Here is a 21814-nt window from a genome sequence, read left to right on the forward strand (position 1 = left end):
TGTATGCAATTACATCAATACCACATTTTTAAAAAAAACATACATCACAATTACTCAACCATAACAACAAGCCTATTTTTACATATGCACAAAGTCTCTAAATATGGCACTACAACATACTGGTGCTATTTCATGACAGTGTTTCGTGTCTGTTGCTCATGTAAAGGCTGATGTAGTTCACGTTGTCTGCGGCTGGAAGGGTTGCTGGAAAGCAAGGAGAGACCCATGTGCAGGAGGTCGCATGAGCTGTGGTGGTGCTAATGACATGAAGGCTGCAGCTGAGGACAACATGTACTTTGAGTGCAATATCATAAAACCCTTGAGATCTGATATTTTCATGATAGTTTTCATGTGGTCCAGCAGTTTTCACCTTGCTGCAAGAGACCAGAGGGAGAGAGCTGTGCACTGTAGGATCATACCTCGTGGTCCTGGTAAACCTCCAATGCCTGGGTCTCCTTTTTCACCCTTTAACCCGTCAAACCCTGGATGTCCTTTTAATCCCTTGGGACCGGAATTACCCTTAGAACCTAATACACACACACACAGATTTGTGGGATCTAGTTTACAGTCATGTATTTTGACTTATTTTTCATTATAAGCAAATCTGTCTGTAAGACATTACCTGGAACTCCTGGTTGTCCAAGGAATCCTGGATTCCCAGGTTCCCCTTGGATTATGCAGGGTAGTGTCTGTCCTATGGAGACCAACAACACATCAGCTACTTTCAAACCAGGAAGGTTTGACCTCACTCCTGACCTCTTCAAACAATTTAACTTCATTTGCGTTACTGTCCTGTTAATTTTATAAACTACCAGATACAACCTCTAAAGGGTCAAATTTGGGTTTGTTTTACACAAATGGTAATTTTACAGCACCTGGAAAACATTTGTGAATCCAAATCAGAAATAAATTCAGGTTGTGACAACATTAATTTTAGATAATGGAATTGTTTAAGGAATTGTTAGGGGTTTAATATAATGCAGTATCATTCCAGCTATTGTTATGATGAAAACTGTCAGTGCTGATCAATAGATACAAAAAAGACCAGTAAACAACAACTTAATTTTATGCTTTTTTTGCACAAACATAACTTCAGTTCTAACACCTTCATATGGAAACATTTTTAATGGTCACAAGAGTGAGGATCAGGTCAAACATTATTCTAAAAATATGCTACCTAATATACATCATTTGAGATAACATAAAAAAAGATTTTATAATCATAAGAAATGCTATAAATTCTGGGTTTTATAGTAATAAGAGTAGTTATGAATTGCAAATTCTTTGTTGAACACACCTGTAACCTGCAATACATATCCCTGGAAACTAAATATTTATTCCCCAAAATAATTTTCCATCAACAATTGGACTATAATAAACTTTTAAACCGCCTGTAGGCTGGGTTTAGACACCCCACCCGTTTTCCCTGCAGTATACAGCACAGCAAGGCTGATCACATGCACCAAGCTTTGTTAGCTGATTGACCAATAAGAGCTGATGCACTGTCAGTGTTATTGTATCCACTGGCATAAGCTGACCAACAAGAACAGAGTAAGTGTATCAACCAAGAATGCAGATATTCAGCAAGACCTTGAACACTTATGGTGATGGATGGGCTTGCTAAAGCAGGGTATACCCTACTGTGACATACCCTGTATTTTCCTTTATTTTCCCCAGCAAATGTGCTTCCCACACATTTCGTGTGGCTCCAGCTTACACCAGAGCATCCAACAAGCACACATGCTATTCCGCTGGGCGCCCGGCCCCAAAAAGTACTGATCAGCGCAGACATTGTAAGCATGTGTGGCTATATATGGAGGCCCAGCTTCAGGTGTCTGATCTACTCAGCAGTCTGAAAACTTTCTCCTGGCTACACCTCTGGACTTCTCACCTCCCTCTCCGAAAGAGGCGTCATAAAGCCCTGCCCGCCCACAGCTGTCACCTAATCAGACAACATGCAAGGGTAAGAGAGATAGCAAGAGCAGCAGTCAGTCAAACAGTCCATTAATCAATTCATTCAGGCCAGACCATCAAATTATTTAATGCATAAGCATGAAGATGAATATATAAGTAGCAGAGAATTAAAACAGTTCATCCAAGTATACCAAGCATATTCCATGAGAGCATAGCAAAAGAAGGAATAAAAAGATATGTTTCTGGGTGGTTAAGCCATTCCACAGCAGAGAGATATGAAGAGCAGAAGTGGGATTTTAGTTTATAGGATTAATTCAGAGTCAGGAATTAGAGGATTGTGTTTTTTGCAGCGCCAATTTTCCCAAACTCTCAGTTTTTTTGTGAATGGATCAACCAATGGTAGAATTTAAATTAAATGTGAACACAAGCAAAATGACTGAAGAAAGCAAGGACATACACACACACACACGCACGCACAAGGACACACACACACACACATGGCGACATATACAAGGACACACACGTACAAGTTCACATACAAACATACACACATGTACAAGGACACACACACTGACATTGATGTAAACATCTTTAATGCAGTTGCTGCCGCGTTGAGCAAATTCACAGGATTTGCTCCAGTTTTTTTTCCCCAATTTGTTTCAGTTCGCAGTCTGGAATGAACTTTGGCACTCGTCAGGTACTGTCCACTCTTCGGTGATCCAGATCCATTGGTTAAGCCCCTTTGAATTTGCTATGGAAAAAAATGTGCTTTACATTTAAAAATAAAAAAGAAATCAACCAAGAGGACTGAGGGAAAATGGTGGAAATCTCAGCTCTCTCAGTTGTAAAAAGGTAACTAACCTTAAAGAAGGTTAATAAAGCATAGTAAATTAAGCTCTGTGAAGCAATTCCGTTTCCTTTTTCGCATCTCATTTCACTCTTGACTTCTATGTGATTTGTGTACACAGGTTTTAGAGTTGTAAAAACTGAGTTGTGGCCAAAATCTGTCTCTTTGAGCATGTTTACTTTAACTGTTTAATGCTTTGGTATTAATGCCTTTAGGATTGCTTTTACTTTTATTTTAATATTTATACAACCAGTAAAATAATAGCTTTTTGTATCATTATCACCACTGAGATCATGATTGGCCTATGACTTTAAATTTAGTTAATATCTACTGCAAAGCCATAAACATCTGTCCCACCACTGTCCGCCTGACTGAGTGTACAGAGAGCTTGATAATTACCTTGTGTGTTTAATCAAATGCGTAAAGTTACAGTCCTGGTTTATTCATTATTTATTTATTTGTTATCTTATGTGCACGGAGCATTCATTGAAAAAGTATAGAGACCTTTTGTATGCATACGGACATAGATATATATGTAAAATTGTGTACATATATGCAGAACACTTTGCATTGTCCCTATCCACACTCAGGCAAACTATCTGGTTTATCTTTAACTTACCTGACGGCCCTCGCAGTCCTGGTGGTCCTGGAAGCCCAGTGATGCCTGGGTCCCCTTGAAAGCCTCTAACACCCCTGTGGCCTTGGTAGCCAATGCCAGGCTCACCCTGTCCACCAGGTTGACCCTTCTTTCCAGCAAAACCAGGCGGGCCTCTATCTCCAATAACCCCAAAACCACCATCTCCCTTTAGAGAGAGATAGAGATAGATAGACAGAGATAGAGAGAGAGAGAGAGAGAGAGAGAGAGAGAGAGAGAGAGAGAAAGAGAGAGAATGAGAATGTCTGCTTAATGTAGTGGTTAAAACCTTAATCAATGACAGAATGCTAATACACAACACTACCAGGCTCCCACTGAGGTTTAAAACTGGGTGGTAAGGAGATTTAATAGAAGTATGTGAACAACACAAATGAAAAGACTGGTGCCAGCCTCAGATGCTTGGCTCATAGACCTTCTGATCCTTCTGCAGGTGAAGAGTGTGAGGACAAGCAGATGCAAGTTTAGATCTATGAATTTTAATGAAAACAAAGGACTAATAAACTAATAAAGTGCACAACCAAAAACAAAACAAGCCCAGCGACACACAGGTGGCATGGCAAATAAGATGGGAACGCTTGCCACCAATGTGACACGTGGCACAAAAACCAAAACAAAACACATGGAAAAACAAAAGCTAAACAAAAGCCACGCAATTGCCGCAGTCGCAAAGCAGAGAGAGCCGGCAGGGGTGAACCGGCACAGAATGTAGCAACAACTACCATAATCTCATCACTTACAATCTCTCCCACTATCTGCACATTTGTGTTTATACACTTCCATGCACCTTTTTTTTTTTTTTTTTTTGCTTCCATGCACTGTCAAATTAAACGCAACTTGTAATCCACCATAGCCCCCCTTCGTGATATCTTATTTTTTTTGCATGTTGGAGGGTTTTCGAGCATGAACCGCCTTTTTAAGGTCATGCCACAGCATCTCAATCGGATTCAGGTCAGCACTTTGACTAGGCACTCCAAAGTCTTCATTTTGTTTTTCTTAAGCCATTCAGAGGTGGACTTGCTGGTGTGTTTTGGATCATTGTCCTTCTGCAGAACCCAAGTGTGCTTCAACTTGAGGTCACAAACAGATGGCTGGACATTCTCCTTCAGGATTTTTTGGTAGACAGCAGAATTCATGGTTCCATTTACCACAGCAAATCTTCCAGGTCCTGAAGCAGCAAAACAGCCCCAGACCATCACACTACCACCACCATATTTTACTGATGGTATGATGTTCCTTTTCTGAAATGCTGTGTTACTTTTATGCCAGATGTAATGGGACATACACCTTCCAAAAAGTTCAACTTTTTTCTTGTCAGTCCACAGAGTATTTTCCCAAAGGTCTTGGGGATCATCAAGATGTTTTCTGGCAAAACTGAGACAAGCCTTTATGTTCTTTTTGCTCGCAGTGGTTTTCGTCTTGGAACTCTGCCATGCAGGCAGAGCCTCTTTGCCCAGCCTCTTTCTTATGGTGGAGTCATGAACACTGGCCTTAACTGAGACAAGAAAGGCCTGCAGTTCTTTGGATGTTGTTGTGGGGTGTTTTGTGACCTCTTGGTTGAGTTGTGCTCTTGGGGTAATTTTGGTCAGCCAGCCACTCCTGGGAAGGTTCACCACTGTTCCATGTTTTTGCCATTTGTGGATAGTGGCTCTCACTGTGGTTCGCTGGAGTCCCAAAGTTTTAGAAATGGCTTTATAACCTTTTCCAGACTGGTAGATCTCAATTACTTTGTATCTCATTTGTTCCTGAATTTCTATGGATCACAGCATGATGTCTAGCTTTTGAGGATCTTTTGGTCTACTTCACTTTGTCAGGCAGGTCCTATTTACATGATTTCTTGATTGAGAGCAGGTGTGGCAGTAATCAGGCCTGGGTGTGGCTACAGAAATTGAACTCAGCTTTCCAAAGATGTGATAAACCACAGTTAATTTATGTTTTAACAGGGTGGGGGGGATCATTTTTTCACACAGGGCCATGTAGGTTTGGATTTTTGTTTTCCTCTTAATAATAAAAACCTTCATTTAAAAACTGCATTTTGTGTTTACTTGTGTTATCTTTGTCTAATATTTAAATTTGTTTGATGATCTGAAACATTTAAGTATGACAAACATGCAAAAAAAATAAGATATCAGGAAGGGGGCAAACACTTTTTCGCACCATGGTATATGTTGGTTGGCCACTTTGCATGTCAGTTAAATGGACCCTTCCTGTAAATGTTAGTGGTTCTTGGTGAATCTGAATGACAAAACTTACCAGATTCTCTGGTGATAGCCTCACTAGCAGGATCAAATAAGGAGTGAGAGATATTACTTATAACCAGGAATAGGACGGTTATAAATCTACGCCATTACATATTGCTTATTACTGCTAAACAATAAATCTGTAACCTAATCCAAATGATCCATATATTAAAGTAATCTGATTACTTTCCATTACGTATGGATTACTTTTTAACCAGTTAGTTGCAAAAGATAACACGTATAAAGTGATATGAAACAAATAGCATATCCACAAAAAAAAAATCTCATGAAATGTACTTCTGTGATAAACAAATCTAATGTCCACATGTAACAAATCCTATCCAATAAATAAAGCTATTAGCACTCAGTTTTCATCATGTGTGTTAATTGAAAGAAAGGCATGAATTGCACCAGAGGCATCTCATAAAAGCACATATGGTTCCAGTCACAAAGTGCAAGAGAACTAAACAGAGCATCCAGAACACACCATGGGTGACAGCACAATGCATGGAATATATTTTCAAACTTTAAATAAATGCAGGCTACATTCAACTCTAATGTTCTTGACAATGTCCAAGAGAACATTTCACTCAATTAGAACCACTAAAAAGGGGGAGGGAGAAGACAAAAAAAGGAGCGGGTTTTCCTTAAGTTGTAATGTAACACTTCTAAAAATCATAATAGCATAAACTCTAATCTAATTACTCCATTTCTTACTGCAACTGTAATGGAATAGTTCCCCCTTTTTTAATCTTAATTTCATACTGCAGTTACATACTGCCCATTACTACCTAACCCTGTAATATGCTGATTAATAGGCAGCTGATCGGTACTTTCTACAACGCAACCATCAGCAGAAAATTGTACTATGGCAAGAAATGTAGGTCTATTTATCCTCATCAGTTATCCTATCCACTCACCGGTGGTCCTGGTTGCCCAGGGTAGCCAGGGGAACCATCTCTTCCAGGTATGGCGATGTCACCAGGGGGGCCAGGAGGCCCTGACTGACCCCTGTCACCTTTCTGTCCTCGTCTTCCAGCAAAGTAAGAGGTTCCCTTCTCTCCTTTAGACCCAAGAAAGCCTCTTTGTCCACGATGACCCTGCAATAAGGTATGTAGTTAGGCATGAAGTTATCACATGGCACAAGGTCCCATCAAGTACCTCACCTTCAGAGGGATGGCTGAAACCTGCTCTTTTGTATTTTGACTAAGGCCCTCACCATGAGGCCCTCTGTCAGATCAGAGAACAAGTTGATATCTGAAGCCGTGATAATGCATGTGGTAAATGTCACTTACACTTGGTCCTTGTAGTCCAGGGTTGCCTGGAGTTCCTTGGTCACCAACTCCTCCTTTATGCCCATTGTCTCCTATGATACCAGGGAGCCCTGGATCCCCTGGAGGCCCCCGTTCCCCTGCGGTTCCTCCGCCCAAGCAATTACAATCTCCAAGATCCCCTACAAGTCCATGAGGCAGAAAAGGCTGTAATTTAATCTTCAGTGAACCAGGCCTTGAACCTCAATCCACTAAGCAGGGGGTTTCTCACCTTTAAACCCTTTATGACCTCTGTTTCCTGGAGGCCCTCTGCTACCTTTCACACCTGGTTGTCCAGATCTTTCAACAGTAAACGGATCTAATGGGTTAATAAAGATTGACAAATGATTACAACTCTTAACTAAAAAATATTCTTGCAAAATCAGAGTTGTCTAAATGTTTGTTTAGGAATTTAGCAGAAAGGACATTTATTGTGTAGCCATAAGGTTTGTAAGCTAAATGCTGGAAAGGTTAGCTAGCATTCACATCAATGGATGCTGAAGAAACAAAGCCACTTTTTGCAAAATAAAACATTTTTCAAGGTAACTAAAATCAACTCTTTCCATCGACTCAGGGATGGAAATCTGTCAGTGCTTAAAATGAGGTATTTTACAATGTTTTGTGAAAAAAAATTCACAACATTCTTTAGCATAAATTCTCTTCATTCCTGTTTTCAGACATGAGGTCGACATTTAATGAAATATTTTTGTGATTTCTGCTTTGTTATGAAATTACCTATATATTTCATAGGCTTTGGTTATCTGGGGTTGTAGCATTGTTTGTTTTAGTTGGGCTTGTTTATTGCAATAACAGTACGCAATATGTCCACAAAATTCAGACTACCTTTAAATATTTGATCCTTAGTTTCAATAGTAAACACCAGGTCAACCAACTTGTCTTCATTATCAGGAAAGAAACACAATGTGTGACTGAACTGTCATTTTTAAAGAAACCCCAAAATTAGTTTGTTTTTTTTTGTCTACATCATAGTACTCAACTTGGTTCCTAAACTAACAAAACAGATTTAGATGACTGTCTCAATGAGCTGGATCAGTTGACTTTCATTTGGTCTACAGTACAACTTTTGTATAATTCCATACTTCCTAATTTATCCTTCGTCTCGAAAGCACATTGCATAACCTTTGAGGACTTTAAAATCAACACAAAGTGCATGTGAAAAACCCTGAGAACTTCAAATACTAGAAACCTATACAGACAAACCTATAATATCTATCTTATGAGCGAAATGTAATACATGCAATGAGCAATGATTTTCTTACTGTAGGATCATACAAATTGAGCTCTACTAAACAACAAAAAAAAATTGCTAAGAGATCTTACCAGGCGAGCTACTTCGGCCTTGAGGTCCAGGGGGGCCTTGAGGTCCAGGTAAACCAATGCTTCCAGACTCACCCTCAGGACTATAGCTCGGACGACCTGGATTCCCCTTCTCTCCTTTGGGCCCAGCACCACCAGGGAATCCAGGTAAACCAGGAAGACCTTCATGGACAATAACATTTCTTAGCAAATACCTTAAATATAATAGTTACAAAAGGATCAATAAAGAAGTTATAAGAAGTAACAACAAAAAATGCATTGATAGCTAATAGAACAGCTGCTTATGTGTTACAAATGTTTAACTCTCAGTGTCCATGGTGCTTTTTCTGGACATAATCAGAGCCACGACACTGAGCCGCATCACTGCACACCTGGAGTGAGGGATGCAGCCCCTGGGAGGCCCGGTTGTCCAGGAGAACCTGGTAGACCCACATCTCCAACGTATCCAGGAAGCCCATCAAGACCAGGGTCACCTGGAGGACCTGTGGGAGGTCACAGAGAGAGAGAGACAGAGAGAGTTAAAATCTTACTGTATGTATGTATGTATGTACATATGTGTGAAATGGACTGGCAGCTACCTTGCAAAAATTCTCCAAGATCATTATAAAAGGATGGAGGGCCTGGCAGACCTGGATCTCCTCTGTCACCCTGCAAAGAAAAGAGTCAAAATACTCCATTTAGCCTCAGCCATAATTTACTGAGGAAGTCTTGAATGGCAAAATCCTCCATGTTTGAAAGGTAAGGAATCCTCCATTTATGCCCCACTGGATTTTTCTGAACAGCGTGTGTTAAATTGTGGTAGGTATGTCATCTCTGCTCTCTGCTGGATGTGACTGACTTCATACTCACTTTAGGACCTATAAAGCCTGCTTGCCCAGGTATGCCAGGGCTTCCAGGAGGTCCCTATGGTAAAGTCATGGTAAAGGCAATAGTTATTTTTCACTGGAGGAGTAATGATGGCACACTTGAACGTTTTTTTTTTCACGTGAAAGTTTGTCATAAGTGATGTTTGTCATACGTGAAAACCGTCTTCTCCACGTGGGCCATTCAGACCAGGAGGGCCCTAACAAATTAAAGAAGACAACTGACTAAAAAACATTGGACAGGTCTTCAATAGATCACAACTGAAGAAATCAAACATTAAATGTGGCTCCATGCAGGAAAATTATTGAGACATCATCTACTGAACCTTAAAAAAAGAAGAAGAAGAGCTGTTTGACATTTAAAATGTTTCAGTTCAATACTAGAAAACTTTGTTAGTTCCAGAACAACACTTACCCGTGCACCTGGTAATCCTGGAATTCCCCTCTCACCATTTTCCACCCATTGCCCATCTGGACCCTAGAAATTGGCATAAACCCACATTCACTACGAACAGGCTAAATACAGTACAATTTCAGGTTTAGTGCTTTGAAACCATTTGCTCCATCTGTGTCACTGGTATCAAACTGGTATCAAACTGTGCCAGAGATGGGCCACATTACATGTCAAACCAGACATGTGATGCTTCAGATCAGCAAACACAAATGTCATAATATAGACGAATTGTTTGCTGAGATGGTTATTTCTTGTTAAACTTAATCTATAGAACAAGATTTTATCATTTCATATTTTTCATTATTATATCTTTGAGTTTGTCAATGCAGAAATAGCATGAGGCTAAGAGGCATAGATGGATCCACTGTTCTACGTGGGCAGCACTACATACAAAGTGGCAGTCCCACGGAGGCATGCAAGAATTTGAGAATGTCTCAAGGTGGCATTTAGAGGACATTTTAGGGAATGTTTGTTCAGCTGGAAATCAGTGTAGGCTGGTCTCACTTCATTAGTTACAATAAATCACCATAAAAGTAACATACTGGTAGTCCAGGTCTTCCTGTTTCACCAGCAAAGCCAACATCTCCCTGAAAGACAGAGACAGACAATATGAGACAGAGACAGAGACATGGTAAGGGTGAGATTAGACATAAAGTTAGACAGCACACTTGCCAGAGCTGTATGAAAAAGAAAGGAATGTAAATATTCCTCATACCTATTGCCACGTTTCCAATAGTCTATTATTAATACATGAAATTTATGATGGTGTTTTGAAGAAAAAACAGACTAGATATTAAAGCTACTGGAACACATGGATGAATGAATTGTAAAAAAAAAAAAAAAAAGGAAGAAAAAAAGCAAAGAAACAAAAATACAGCGAAAATCTTCAACCTCAGGACGTCAGGACCAAAAACCCTTCTATTCAGAGAGCTAATGAAAAAACAAACAAAGAAGGGATCACAGTCCTTCAGGATGGAAGCCCAGTAATTAGTGGTGGTAGAGGTTTGGTGCTTCAGTGTGAGGGGTATGTAGGGGGCAGAAACGCTGAAGGTGCAGACAAGTCTGCTGGGAGTTTGAGCTGACAGGCTTGGGTCTGCTGGGAGTTTGAGCTGACAGGCTTGGGTCTGCTGGGAGTTTGAGCTGACAGGCTTGGGTCACACTTCTTCTTGGTCACTCTGAGCAGCACCAGCCCACAAACCTGAGTTCCTTTGTCTCCTTTTGGAAATCCAACAAACTCCACAACTCCATGGACCAGTGGGCGGCCTGGGTCTCCGGGCAGGCCCACATCTCCCTGGATGCGGTAACCAAGGAAGAGAAAGTTTTTACACGGGACAGGATGGGATTACGGCTGGGCAGAGGTGGAGGCGACGAGGTCGAGTTGCAGGATGGTTTGTGGTGAGAGTTTGGGGATAAAGTGGGCATAAGATCAGTTGTATAACATGGAGTTTCAAAAGCTGTGAGCCCTCGTGCGGTGATGGGGAGTTCAGGGCGAGAGGGAGGTTCAAGAGAGACCGGGAAAGGGGAAGAGGCTTCACTGATCAATTGATCAACTGATCAGCTCCATTTCTTCAGGGTGTTGTACTATGTTATGTTTGCGACCCTCTAAACATGAAGTTCTTTTACAAAACCAGCTCTTTCCAATCTAGAACCAATCAGTGACCAGTGGCTTAGTGGTTGACAGACAGCTTGGACGATGCGGCAGGCAGCTATACATTGTAGAATGTTTTACAAAGGGCACTTCAGGGGTAAATGGTGCCTCCAACCCTCTCCACTCTCGTCATGTATTCGCTCCCATGTGTTACCTTCTCTCCTTTGTTGATGATAGTGCTTATAGGTGGTGAGCCCAACAGAGCAACCCCTCTGAGTCCCTGCGGGCCTGCGTCCCCCTGAGATCCACAACACACACAGAAGAGACATTAGTGCCCGAGGATGTGGGAGGAAGAGGGTAGAGAGAGAGTGAGAAAGAGAGAGAGCGAGAGAGAGAGAGAGAGAGAGAGAGAGGTAGAAGACAGAATGAGTGTTTCTTTGGGACAGCAAGAGTAACAGGAACAGTATGAAATGACAGGAGAAAAATGTGAAAAAAGGAAAAGAGGCAGAGAAAAGAAGCGGGGCTGATAAAGAGGGATGTAAGATCAAGCTACCTCATCAAGAGACTACTTTAAGGGTTATATAATTAATAGTTACTTTAGCAATTAAGAAAGTAGAGTTTGTGATAAGGTAGAAATAATGGACTCATCTTTCAGTGTATTTTCCTCAGATTACACACTGACTAAACCAACTATTTTGACAATGTTAAATATTTTTCACTATTGTGACAATTCTAGGATTATCATTAAAACCTGAAGCCAATCAATCTAAAACTTATTAAACCATAATTAAATATTAAATTATGAATTATTAAGGCATCTTATTCATCACACATTGTTTAGTGTTTTAGTATCCATTGATTTGAATAATGAAAGCATGCATAACATCCTAGTGACTTGTAGTGTTTTAGTCTTTATGGGAACACCAATGGGCTAAAAACTACAACTCCAATGCTGGCCCACAGATACTGTCACATCTAATAAAACTAGAAGAAATTAAGACACCACACCAGCACAGTATGATCACTGGTTATGATCACTCAAACACACCCAGAAACACTTTTTGTGAGTAGGTTTTACATCGTTGCATGATCCAGCAACCATACACACAGGCTACTGGAAATGTCAACCAATATGGCGGCTTAAGGATTTCATTTAAACTTAGAAAAAAATGCTTGTTTCGAAAACACTATAAAGTTGATTTAACTCGCTGAGCCACCATGCAACAGAACGAAATTCTCAATGTGTATCAATACCAAATAACGTCATTGTTCCAGTTAAACAGAAAAAACACCGAATGTGTTCCAAATATGATTCTGGGACATTTCAGTAACACTGCTTAGAAAAAAATTGTCATTTAATATTATATTTGTATTAACCTGAAGACAATATAATGTCAGGGTATAGATTAAATTCAGGGAAGAAATTTAGGACTATAATTTAATGCAAACACTAATCCCAGCCCTAGCATCTAACCTAACCCTGAAGCAAACCCTAGAAATATGCAAGATATCTTATATTTTTGTGCAGTAATGCAGGAAATTGTTTTGAAACCTTGTTGTCTACCGCCAGTAATGATCGTCTGTGGTGAGTCCTATAAAGAATTTTATAATGTATTACTGTATGTCAATAACTTGCATACATTTTTATATTTTTGACATTTACAGTAAGTGATACTCAGAGTCTCTTATATTTGTTTTAAAAGCCAACTCAGCATGCAGATAATTGAATTAATGCACACTGATGGTGCCTTGGTGTATAATGAATGAAATTTAAAAAATGCTAATGCAAATGACTAATTAAGGCTGTTTACACTTTGCACTAAAATGCATTTCTGGTGATTATATCATGTTTGGAATTCATTTGGTCAGGAATAAACACCACAGGATACATAATGATTGGATTACGATCAGGACACTCAAACCACATTTTGAGGTGGTCAGAGCCAGATCTTTACACAAGTGTAAACGGAAATGCATTTTTGTTATCTGCATGCAATTTCATAAAGACAAATCCTTCTCTTCTGCCAAAGCAAATGATTTATTGTGTGCTTTAAATGGTTTCTCCCAATACTTGGCAGCATGCACTGGTAGTAGCAGATGAGAAACTTGCTGAGAAATGCTCACAATAGGAAATAAAATGGAAATGTGTATGTGTTGGTGTGCTTTTATCGTAGGAGAGTAAAATTAGATCTCATCTGGTCACACAGAATGCATTTCAGTCAGAAGTGTAAATGGAATCCAGCCAAAGTATGTGTAGATATGATCCGGATATTAAACACGTGTTAGTGCAATGTGTAAACAGGCTCACTAACTGAGCCATTCAAGGACCACTAGATCGAGTTATTTCAATAAAAATATTTACAATCCCATGATATGCAATGCAGTTTCAACACACAAAGCACCACAAAGGAAATCTAGACCTGGCATAAATAAGATAATTGAAAAATGTATATTTAATATATGAAATTAAAAAAAGGCAATAAGAATGAGAATTTATTCCAAATATAGCAATGTTATATGAGAACTGGTTTGTTGGTGTCTCTGAATGAAAAAAACATTTACCTTCTCTCCTGTCTCTCCTTGGTAACCCTGACCATGGTTTCCCTAGAAAAATAATAATAAAAGTTCAACTCTGGTTTTAGGACCATAATTCAGTGATACAAATTTTATATGCCACCTCACCTCACGATAATCATATGCACACTAGACACAGTGTGTGCCACAGTTACCAGATGAGAACCACAGGAGTGGGATGAATTGGGGACAGGGTGCTTATGTGCTAATCAATCAATCAATCAATCAATCAATCAATCAATCTATCTATCTATCTATCTATCTATCTATCTATCTATCTATCTATCTATCTATCTATCTATCTATCTATCTATCTATCTATCTATCTATCTATCTATCTATCTGTGTGACATAAAAATGTAACTGAACATCTAAATGTGAATATACATAGGTCAGAATTGGAATTACAGGTCTTGGCTACAGCCCTTGGGTAGAAGCTGTTTTTCGGTCTACTGGCCCTGAATCTCTTCCCCAGAGTATTGCTGTTGCAGTCCATAATAACTTTGATACTTCTACACATGCTGTGGGGGTTGTTGCTTTCAAAGCACACTGTAGAGGGACACCCCATGTATTTATGGTAATTAGAGTAGTAAAGTTTATAATCCTTTCGTTTTAGTCCTGTTATTCAAAGTGCGGTAGGCCTTATTTTCCACCACAATAGCTTTATTTGCCCCTAGTTTCACTATGTGGGGCATAACCTTAGAAAACATGCCCTGTTCCAACTTACTGTGGGCCCAGGAGGGCCTGGTAGACCAGGAAAGCCCTAAAAAGACAGAGAGAGGAAGAGAAAATTAAAAATGACAGATTAACACATATGCTACTCTCTGGCATGTAGTATTGTCATAGAACAATGAAAATTGGGTACATACAGGCAAACCAGTGAGACCAATTGGACCTGCCGGACCGACTGGACCAGGAGGACCCTGAAAGATGAACCAGGTCATAGATCATAGGTCATAGGTTTCCTGGACCCTTATATGTTCCAGTACGTTAATTTTTTCAGTACACTGATTTTACTGTGCTGCATTTACTTTCATTACTGGCTAACCTTTGACAGGTACTGTAGCATACCAGACCTAATGCAGTATTGGTTGTTTGCTTGCCTATTTATGTATTTATTTAGAGGACAAGGGTTGTTTTTCTTATGCAAAAAGGCAGCATGAATAAGAATGACATCTCTGAAAATATATAAACCAAATAGTATTTGCACAATACTAAAATTTTATTTCCACATCCAGTAAACCAATGAAATATTTCTGTAGGCCAGTAGAAATACTGCCAAAAATAAAGGTGACACTTGGTCCTGTTTTAACACAGGCTTGGAACTGGGTTAATGACAAAACTGGTTTCCAAACAAACTACCTGAAAAATGTTTAAACAGAACTGCTCTGTGTGTAAAAGGTATTATAATTAACAAATAATAATTAATTAATAATGTATAATGAATAAATAATTAATCGTACAGAGTCACCAGGAGGACCAGCAGGACCATGTGGAGCCTAGAGAGTGAGTGAGAGAGAGAGAGAGAGAGAGAGAGAGAGAGAGAGAGAGAGAGAGGGAGAGAGAGAGAGAGAGAGAGAGAGAGAGAGAGAGAGAGAGAGAGAGAGAGAGGGAGAGAGAGAGAGAGAGAGAGAGAGAGGTAGAGAGGGGTCATAAGAGATCCAGTCAATGTTGCATACTCCTGGGCCACTATAAAGGACATGTTTAGCGAGAGTGTATGAGTATGGATGTATGAGTATGTCACCAATTAAAGCAGACTGTAGGGATCTTCTCTTTACAACACAAAATAGTGCACGACGGGGGAAAGGACTGTAGGCCAAAGGCAGAGCAGGCATGCACCACAGAGCACCAATAAAGGAGAGAGTTACCCCTATCTCAGAAATAGAGAGGTAGCGTCTCTATTGCCTAGATGTTATGAAGCCATCAGATAACTTCATGTGATCTTATAAGGCAGACATTCTCCTCCATTGTGATGTTAGGATGTCAACCAGCTGGTTCAATACACTCATACATCAGTAAGAAAAGAACTGCAAAGCACTGAGTTACCGAGATGATTTTACGAATATAAACTGGTTCTCCTTTTTGCCCTTTGAGACCAGGAAAACCCTAAAACAATGAAACAGATAAAAAAAAAGGGTCAGACTCACATGTGAAAGCATATCTAACAAACATGTCTAGCTTCTGACAACTTCTGAGCTTAAAGCTATAAAATATATATCAATCACCATGGGTGACATTAAATTTTTTTGCAGGGTGGGGGGATCAGTGGGGAGAGGAGCTAATCAACAACCAATGAACCCTGCCATCTGCATACTCACCCTGGGCCCCGGGTTGCCAGCCCACCCAGGATAGCCACCTGGGATTCCGGGATCGCCCTGTGTTCCATTACATCCGTTCACTCCAGGAAAACCTGCTGGTCCCTCCTGGCCAGGGTGACCCTGTAGAAAACACTGTTAAACCCTGATGTCTATAGACCTGGACTGCCATCACACCAGGTGTCTGTGTGACCACAGACTGCCAGGGCTAATGAATGGACAGAGAGTGTGTGAGTGTGAGCATACACAATGGAGAAAGGCCAATCGCTGCTCTGTACACTGCCTTGTTACCTCACTGTGCTTACACAGTTTGTGAGAATAAAAATGACTGAGGTTTATGGGACACAAAGGAAAAGGGGGGATTAATTCCAGGGGAGGGCTGCTAACTCCTGAACCTGGCAGTCAGAGAGGTCAGAGGTCAGGCATGGGGTTCAATGGGCTGAATTAACTGGGAGGGATTTGGGGCCTGCAGTTAGAAAACAAGAAGTTTACTTACAGGAACTCCATCAGTACCCGGAAAGCCAGGAACACCCATTGGACCCTGTCCAAAATGCACAAATGGGCACCGAGGAACAAACTTACAGAAACACAACTGCACTGGTAGTTCAGATAGTACTGTCATTGTTAGATACAGGTCTGGGTGCAAGAATGAACAATTAATGATGTAAAACACTCTGAGTGGCTTGGTCATGTAAATTGTGGAATGAAGTAGAAGCGTTATTTTTTAAGCCACATTAGACAACTACATTTGGAAAATTCATTTAAAAGAGACTGCCTACAAGAACCAGTCATAATATATTTATTATACACACTTCAGGTATAATAGATATTCATATTCAATGCCCAGGCATTAATGCATTATGCATGGCCCCAATTCAAGTTGCAATCTAAAGAATGTGTATAGTCATAATGAACGTCATCCTGAAAAATGAGTGAAAAAAAATGAGCAAGGCAGTAAATGTTTAATTTAAAGATAACCTCACCCTGTCTCCTTTGGGTCCAGAGGACCCTGCCCGTCCTGGGTGGCCTCTCTCTCCTTTAGGTCCCACAGGGCCCTGGGCCCCACTGAAGCCCTCAGGTCCATTGGGTCCTGTTGACCCTAAGGACCCTGGGCGACCCTGAAACAGTATGAACTTTTAATATTAGGATATTAGTGACCAAAATTGACACAGTTATCAGTATTACTGTGGTTCTTAAAAGTACTATTACAGTATCAAAAATAATAATAATATCATCATCATCATCATCATCATCATCTCTCTCACGATGATGAGAAGAAGACAGGGGTCAAAGCCATCAGTAGACTGTTATATCCACATCAAAAGAGGGCAATATTCTTCCTACATTTATTCTGTCTGTTGACATGAATTGGCGTAATCAGTCTAGGCCTTTTATACATTACTTTCTCAGGCTGCAAAAACACTCTAAAGGAAGTTCAGATTTGTGTTTTTAAAGCAAAAGTTAAGCTACCTGTATTCCCTATGGCTCCCATTGCTCATAAGGAAACTCCATTTCCAAGTTTGGATGCTAGGGATGCGTTATTCATCATAAATGAAATGCTAAGGAAAGTTTGCTTGGGCATGTTGTTTTCTAAATGTCTTGGTATAATATAGGCCAATTTATAGGTCTTTGCAGAATATTATGGCAATGCTGAGGGCAAATGAAATAGTAGTGTTTTCCAATGTTCAGTTCCCCCTCACAGCAAACTATAATTGCCTCATGACTTCGTAAGAGTTCAACTATTTTACTGATCGGGCGAATACAAACAATGCTGTTATATCGTAGTTGCTCTGGAAAATCCATACATAATAATGAAAGAAATCAGTCTAAACAGTGTTCTGTTTCAAGACTATGGAAATACTAACGTACACGGAGTGTATTTGGCATTCGGCTCCGAACCGAGAAAACACCTGCACCGTCTTAGCTCTACTCTATCAGTCTTCTCATTCATCTATTAAAAACACCTGCACTCTGTCTTAGCTCTACTCTATCAGTCTTCTCATTCATCTATTAAAAACACCTGCACTCTGTCTTAGCTCTACTCTATCAGTCTTCTCATTCATCTATTAAAACACCTGCACTCTGTCTTAGCTCTACTCTATCAGTCTTCTCATTCATCTATTAAAACACCTGCACCCTGTCTTAGCTCTACTCTATCAGTCTTCTCATTCAACTATTAAAACACCTGCACCCTGTCTTAGCTCTACTCTATCAGTCTTCTCATTCATCTATTAAAAACCCCTGCACCCTGTCTTAGCTCTACTCTATCAGTCTTCTCATTCATCTATTAAAACACCTGCACCCTGTCTTAGCTCTACTCTATCAGTCTTCTCATTCATCTATTAAAACACCTGCACTCTGTCTTAGCTCTACTCTATCAGTCTTCTCATTCAACTATTAAAACACCTGCACCCTGTCTTAGCTCTACTCTATCAGTCTTCTCATTCATCTATTAAAAACACCTGCACTCTGTCTTAGCTCTACTCTATCAGTCTTCTCATTCATCTATTAAAAACCCCTGCACCCTGTCTTAGCTCTACTCTATCAGTCTTCTCATTCATCTATTAAAAACCCCTGCACCCTGTCTTAGCTCTACTCTATCAGTCTTCTCATTCATCTATTAAAACACCTGCACTCTGTCTTAGCTCTACTCTATCAGTCTTCTCATTCATCTATTAAAACACCTGCACTCTGTCTTAGCTCTACTCTATCAGTCTTCTCATTCATCTATTAAAAACACCTGCACTCTGTCTTAGCTCTACTCTATCAGTCTTCTCATTCAACTATTAAAACACCTGCACTCTGTCTTAGCTCTACTCTATCAGTCTTCTCATTCATCTATTAAAAACCCCTGCACCCTGTCTTAGCTCTACTCTATCAGTCTTCTCATTCATCTATTAAAACACCTGCACTCTGTCTTAGCTCTACTCTATCAGTCTTCTCATTCATCTATTAAAACACCTGCACTCTGTCTTAGCTCTACTCTATCAGTCTTGTCATTCAACTATTAAAACACCTGCACCCTGTCTTAGCTCTACTCTATCAGTCTTCTCATTCATCTATTAAAAACCCCTGCACCCTGTCTTAGCTCTACTCTATCAGTCTTCTCATTCAACTATTAAAACACCTGCACTCTGTCTTAGCTCTACTCTATCAGTCTTCTCATTCATCTATTAAAACACCTGCACTCTGTCTTAGCTCTACTCTATCAGTCTTCTCATTCATCTATTAAAAACCCCTGCACCCTGTCTTAGCTCTACTCTATCAGTCTTCTCATTCAACTATTAAAACACCTGCACTCTGTCTTAGCTCTACTCTATCAGTCTTCTCATTAAACTATTAAAACACCTGCACCCTGTCTTAGCTCTACTCTATCAGTCTTCTCATTCATCTATTAAAACACCTGCACTCTGTCTTAGCTCTACTCTATCAGTCTTCTCATTCAACTATTAAAACACCTGCACCCTGTCTTAGCTCTACTCTATCAGTCTTCTCATTCATCTATTAAAAACACCTGCACCCTGTCTTAGCTCTACTCTATCAGTCTTTTCATTTACTATTAAAACAACATAAAACACAAAAGAAACATAGTGAGTGCATTTTAGCACGGTTAGACACAGATCTGAAAGCACGAAGTCACACATTAATTATGTAAACAGCTAGATTTAATTTGGCTAATGGTTACCCTTAAATATTTTGAGTAAAAACAAATAATTGGAAACAAAACTTAAAAGATGTTGCCTCCAAGTACCGATCAAAATATATTTCAGCAACTTGATTCAATCAAAATCAGGCTTTCCTGATCGCTACCTTATAGTAACATAAGTGCTCGTGCTTGAGTGACGCCCCTATGAGAAAGTGCACGCACTACTCGCAGGATACCACATGGTGGCGATATCAAACAATATTTTAATTTTCCAGAAACTTGCTCAAGGCACTTTTGACAGTAAAAGGGAGAGGTGATTTATTAGTTGTGAAGCCCTCTGTAAGCATTGGTGGACTGACAGGTGATTGTTACCCAATATTTAAAGCCATTTTAAGGCAGAGAGAGAGAGTGTGTAGTGAGAAGTGTAGGTGAAGTTGATCTGGACAGGGGAGTGTTGTCTGCCTATGTCACGCATGCACGCACACACACCCACACACACACACAGAGAGAGAGAGAGAGAGAGAGAGAGAGAGAGAGAGAGAGAGAAAGAAAGAGAGAGAGAGAGAGAGAGAGAGAAAGAGAGAGACGGGCTAAACTTACAGACTAAAAGCGTTTCACACCCTACAATTAATAGCTGGCAGGGAGAGGCAGAATTAGATATAATTTTGAGGGCCACCTGGTTCCAGTGAAGGCCAAGCTGAGCCTCCAGACACACAGAGCAGGACAGGAGAGGAAACCCTGGTCAATGCAATCTACCCAGACCCTCCATTATGCACAATTACCAACCTGACTCTGAAAAGGAGATCCAGCACTGAACATGTGCTCTCTCTTTCAACAGCCTTGCTCGATTGACTGCAATCAACCCATCATAAAAAAGATACATCGTAATGAAAAATGAAGAAAATAATAATAAAATATAAAATCCACAACTTTTGTACTGTTTAAAAGTGTAGGCACATGAAAAAGTTTAATAAAACTGTACACACACAGTAGCTGTACAGCACATTTGAGGTATTATTTCCCTGCTCAAGGACAGTTTATGCATGTTGACAAGACTTTGAGTATTAGCAGAAGAGTTGAATTAGCTGGGAACCAGAGCAAGGGTTTCAATAACATATGCTGTACTGCTTTTAGTCCAGAGGACTGGGCCTCTACCACCTAATATATCCTTCAGTACAAACATACATACATGCACACACATGCGCACACACACACACACACACACACACACACACACACACACACACACACACACGCTACAATACCTATTATCAGAATTTAAAAACATGATATCAATAACCACCTGAAGCTTTGTTGTATAAACAGGGTTATAGGCACTTTAAATTATAGTTACTGTATAAAGCAGTCTATCACTCATTAGTTGACTCAGTCACTCATAGTGACTCTCGCCACAGTTACAGCATCTGCAGGGTTATTATAGAAAGAAAAGAACCTATATCCAAACCTCTAAATGACTTTAATAAGCAGTATCTTTTGATGTAGTGTGACAATTCTTTAACAGGCTGGAACACAGCAGTACTGTTAAAAACATCTACCATTTACTGCACTAGAGAACACCACAGAGTAAGTAAGAACTCAGGCTAAGTTGAGTTCAGCATTTCAATTTAAGTTTTACACTTACTTTATGGCTTGCACACACATACACACACACACACACACACACACACATACACACACACACACACACACACACACACACACACGTTTCTCCATGTATTAGATATAAAACAGATCACATGCTTGAACAGAATTCCCAGCAGTGTTAGGATGCTTGTTTGGGGCTTATCACCCCCTTTTTCTGCTTGCCTGTGGTAACAGGGCACATGTTGGGGGAAGTAAGCCCCCACTTGCAAAGGTGGCTGCATACCTGTACTGTTACAGGATGTCCCTCAAGGCATGGCGGCCATTGAAGTCAGATGAAGGAAGATTTGTGGACTCTCTTAATAATGGGATCAATTAGCTAATTGACTTGCTTGTTCTTCGAGCATGGGAGACACTTTTACTCCTAGATTTTGCATCTAACTGACATACCTACTTCTAAAACCTCGTACT

At 40.0% G+C, this 21814-nt stretch overlaps 1 protein-coding gene across 2 annotated transcripts in view; it reads right to left on the reverse strand.

Moving 5' to 3' along the window:
- Positions 1-21814, reverse strand: part of col4a6 (collagen, type IV, alpha 6) — an 84823-nt gene that overhangs the window by 16210 nt on the left and 46799 nt on the right. Inside the window, exons 5-27 of one of the 2 annotated variants that reach the window (XM_027008733.2) lie at positions 17079-17213; positions 16592-16636; positions 16099-16218; positions 15827-15886; positions 15244-15279; positions 14650-14703; positions 14508-14543; positions 13769-13810; positions 11421-11504; positions 10161-10205; positions 9580-9642; positions 9320-9364; positions 9151-9204; positions 8880-8949; positions 8673-8783; positions 8305-8463; positions 7196-7282; positions 6949-7106; positions 6574-6753; positions 3381-3564; positions 1892-1942; positions 623-694; positions 420-527 (exon numbers count right to left, since the gene is read on the reverse strand). In XM_027008733.2, coding sequence (XP_026864534.2) covers positions 420-527; positions 623-694; positions 1892-1942; positions 3381-3564; positions 6574-6753; positions 6949-7106; positions 7196-7282; positions 8305-8463; positions 8673-8783; positions 8880-8949; positions 9151-9204; positions 9320-9364; positions 9580-9642; positions 10161-10205; positions 11421-11504; positions 13769-13810; positions 14508-14543; positions 14650-14703; positions 15244-15279; positions 15827-15886; positions 16099-16218; positions 16592-16636; positions 17079-17213 — 1999 coding nt within the window. The remainder of the gene's footprint in view (positions 1-419; positions 528-622; positions 695-1891; positions 1943-3380; positions 3565-6573; positions 6754-6948; positions 7107-7195; positions 7283-8304; positions 8464-8672; positions 8784-8879; positions 8950-9150; positions 9205-9319; positions 9365-9579; positions 9643-10160; positions 10206-11420; positions 11505-13768; positions 13811-14507; positions 14544-14649; positions 14704-15243; positions 15280-15826; positions 15887-16098; positions 16219-16591; positions 16637-17078; positions 17214-21814) is intronic. The other variant, XM_027008734.2, reaches the window with a different exon arrangement.

This window comes from Electrophorus electricus, chromosome 19, assembly GCF_013358815.1.
Source record: "Electrophorus electricus isolate fEleEle1 chromosome 19, fEleEle1.pri, whole genome shotgun sequence".
NCBI lineage: Eukaryota > Metazoa > Chordata > Actinopteri > Gymnotiformes > Gymnotidae > Electrophorus > Electrophorus electricus.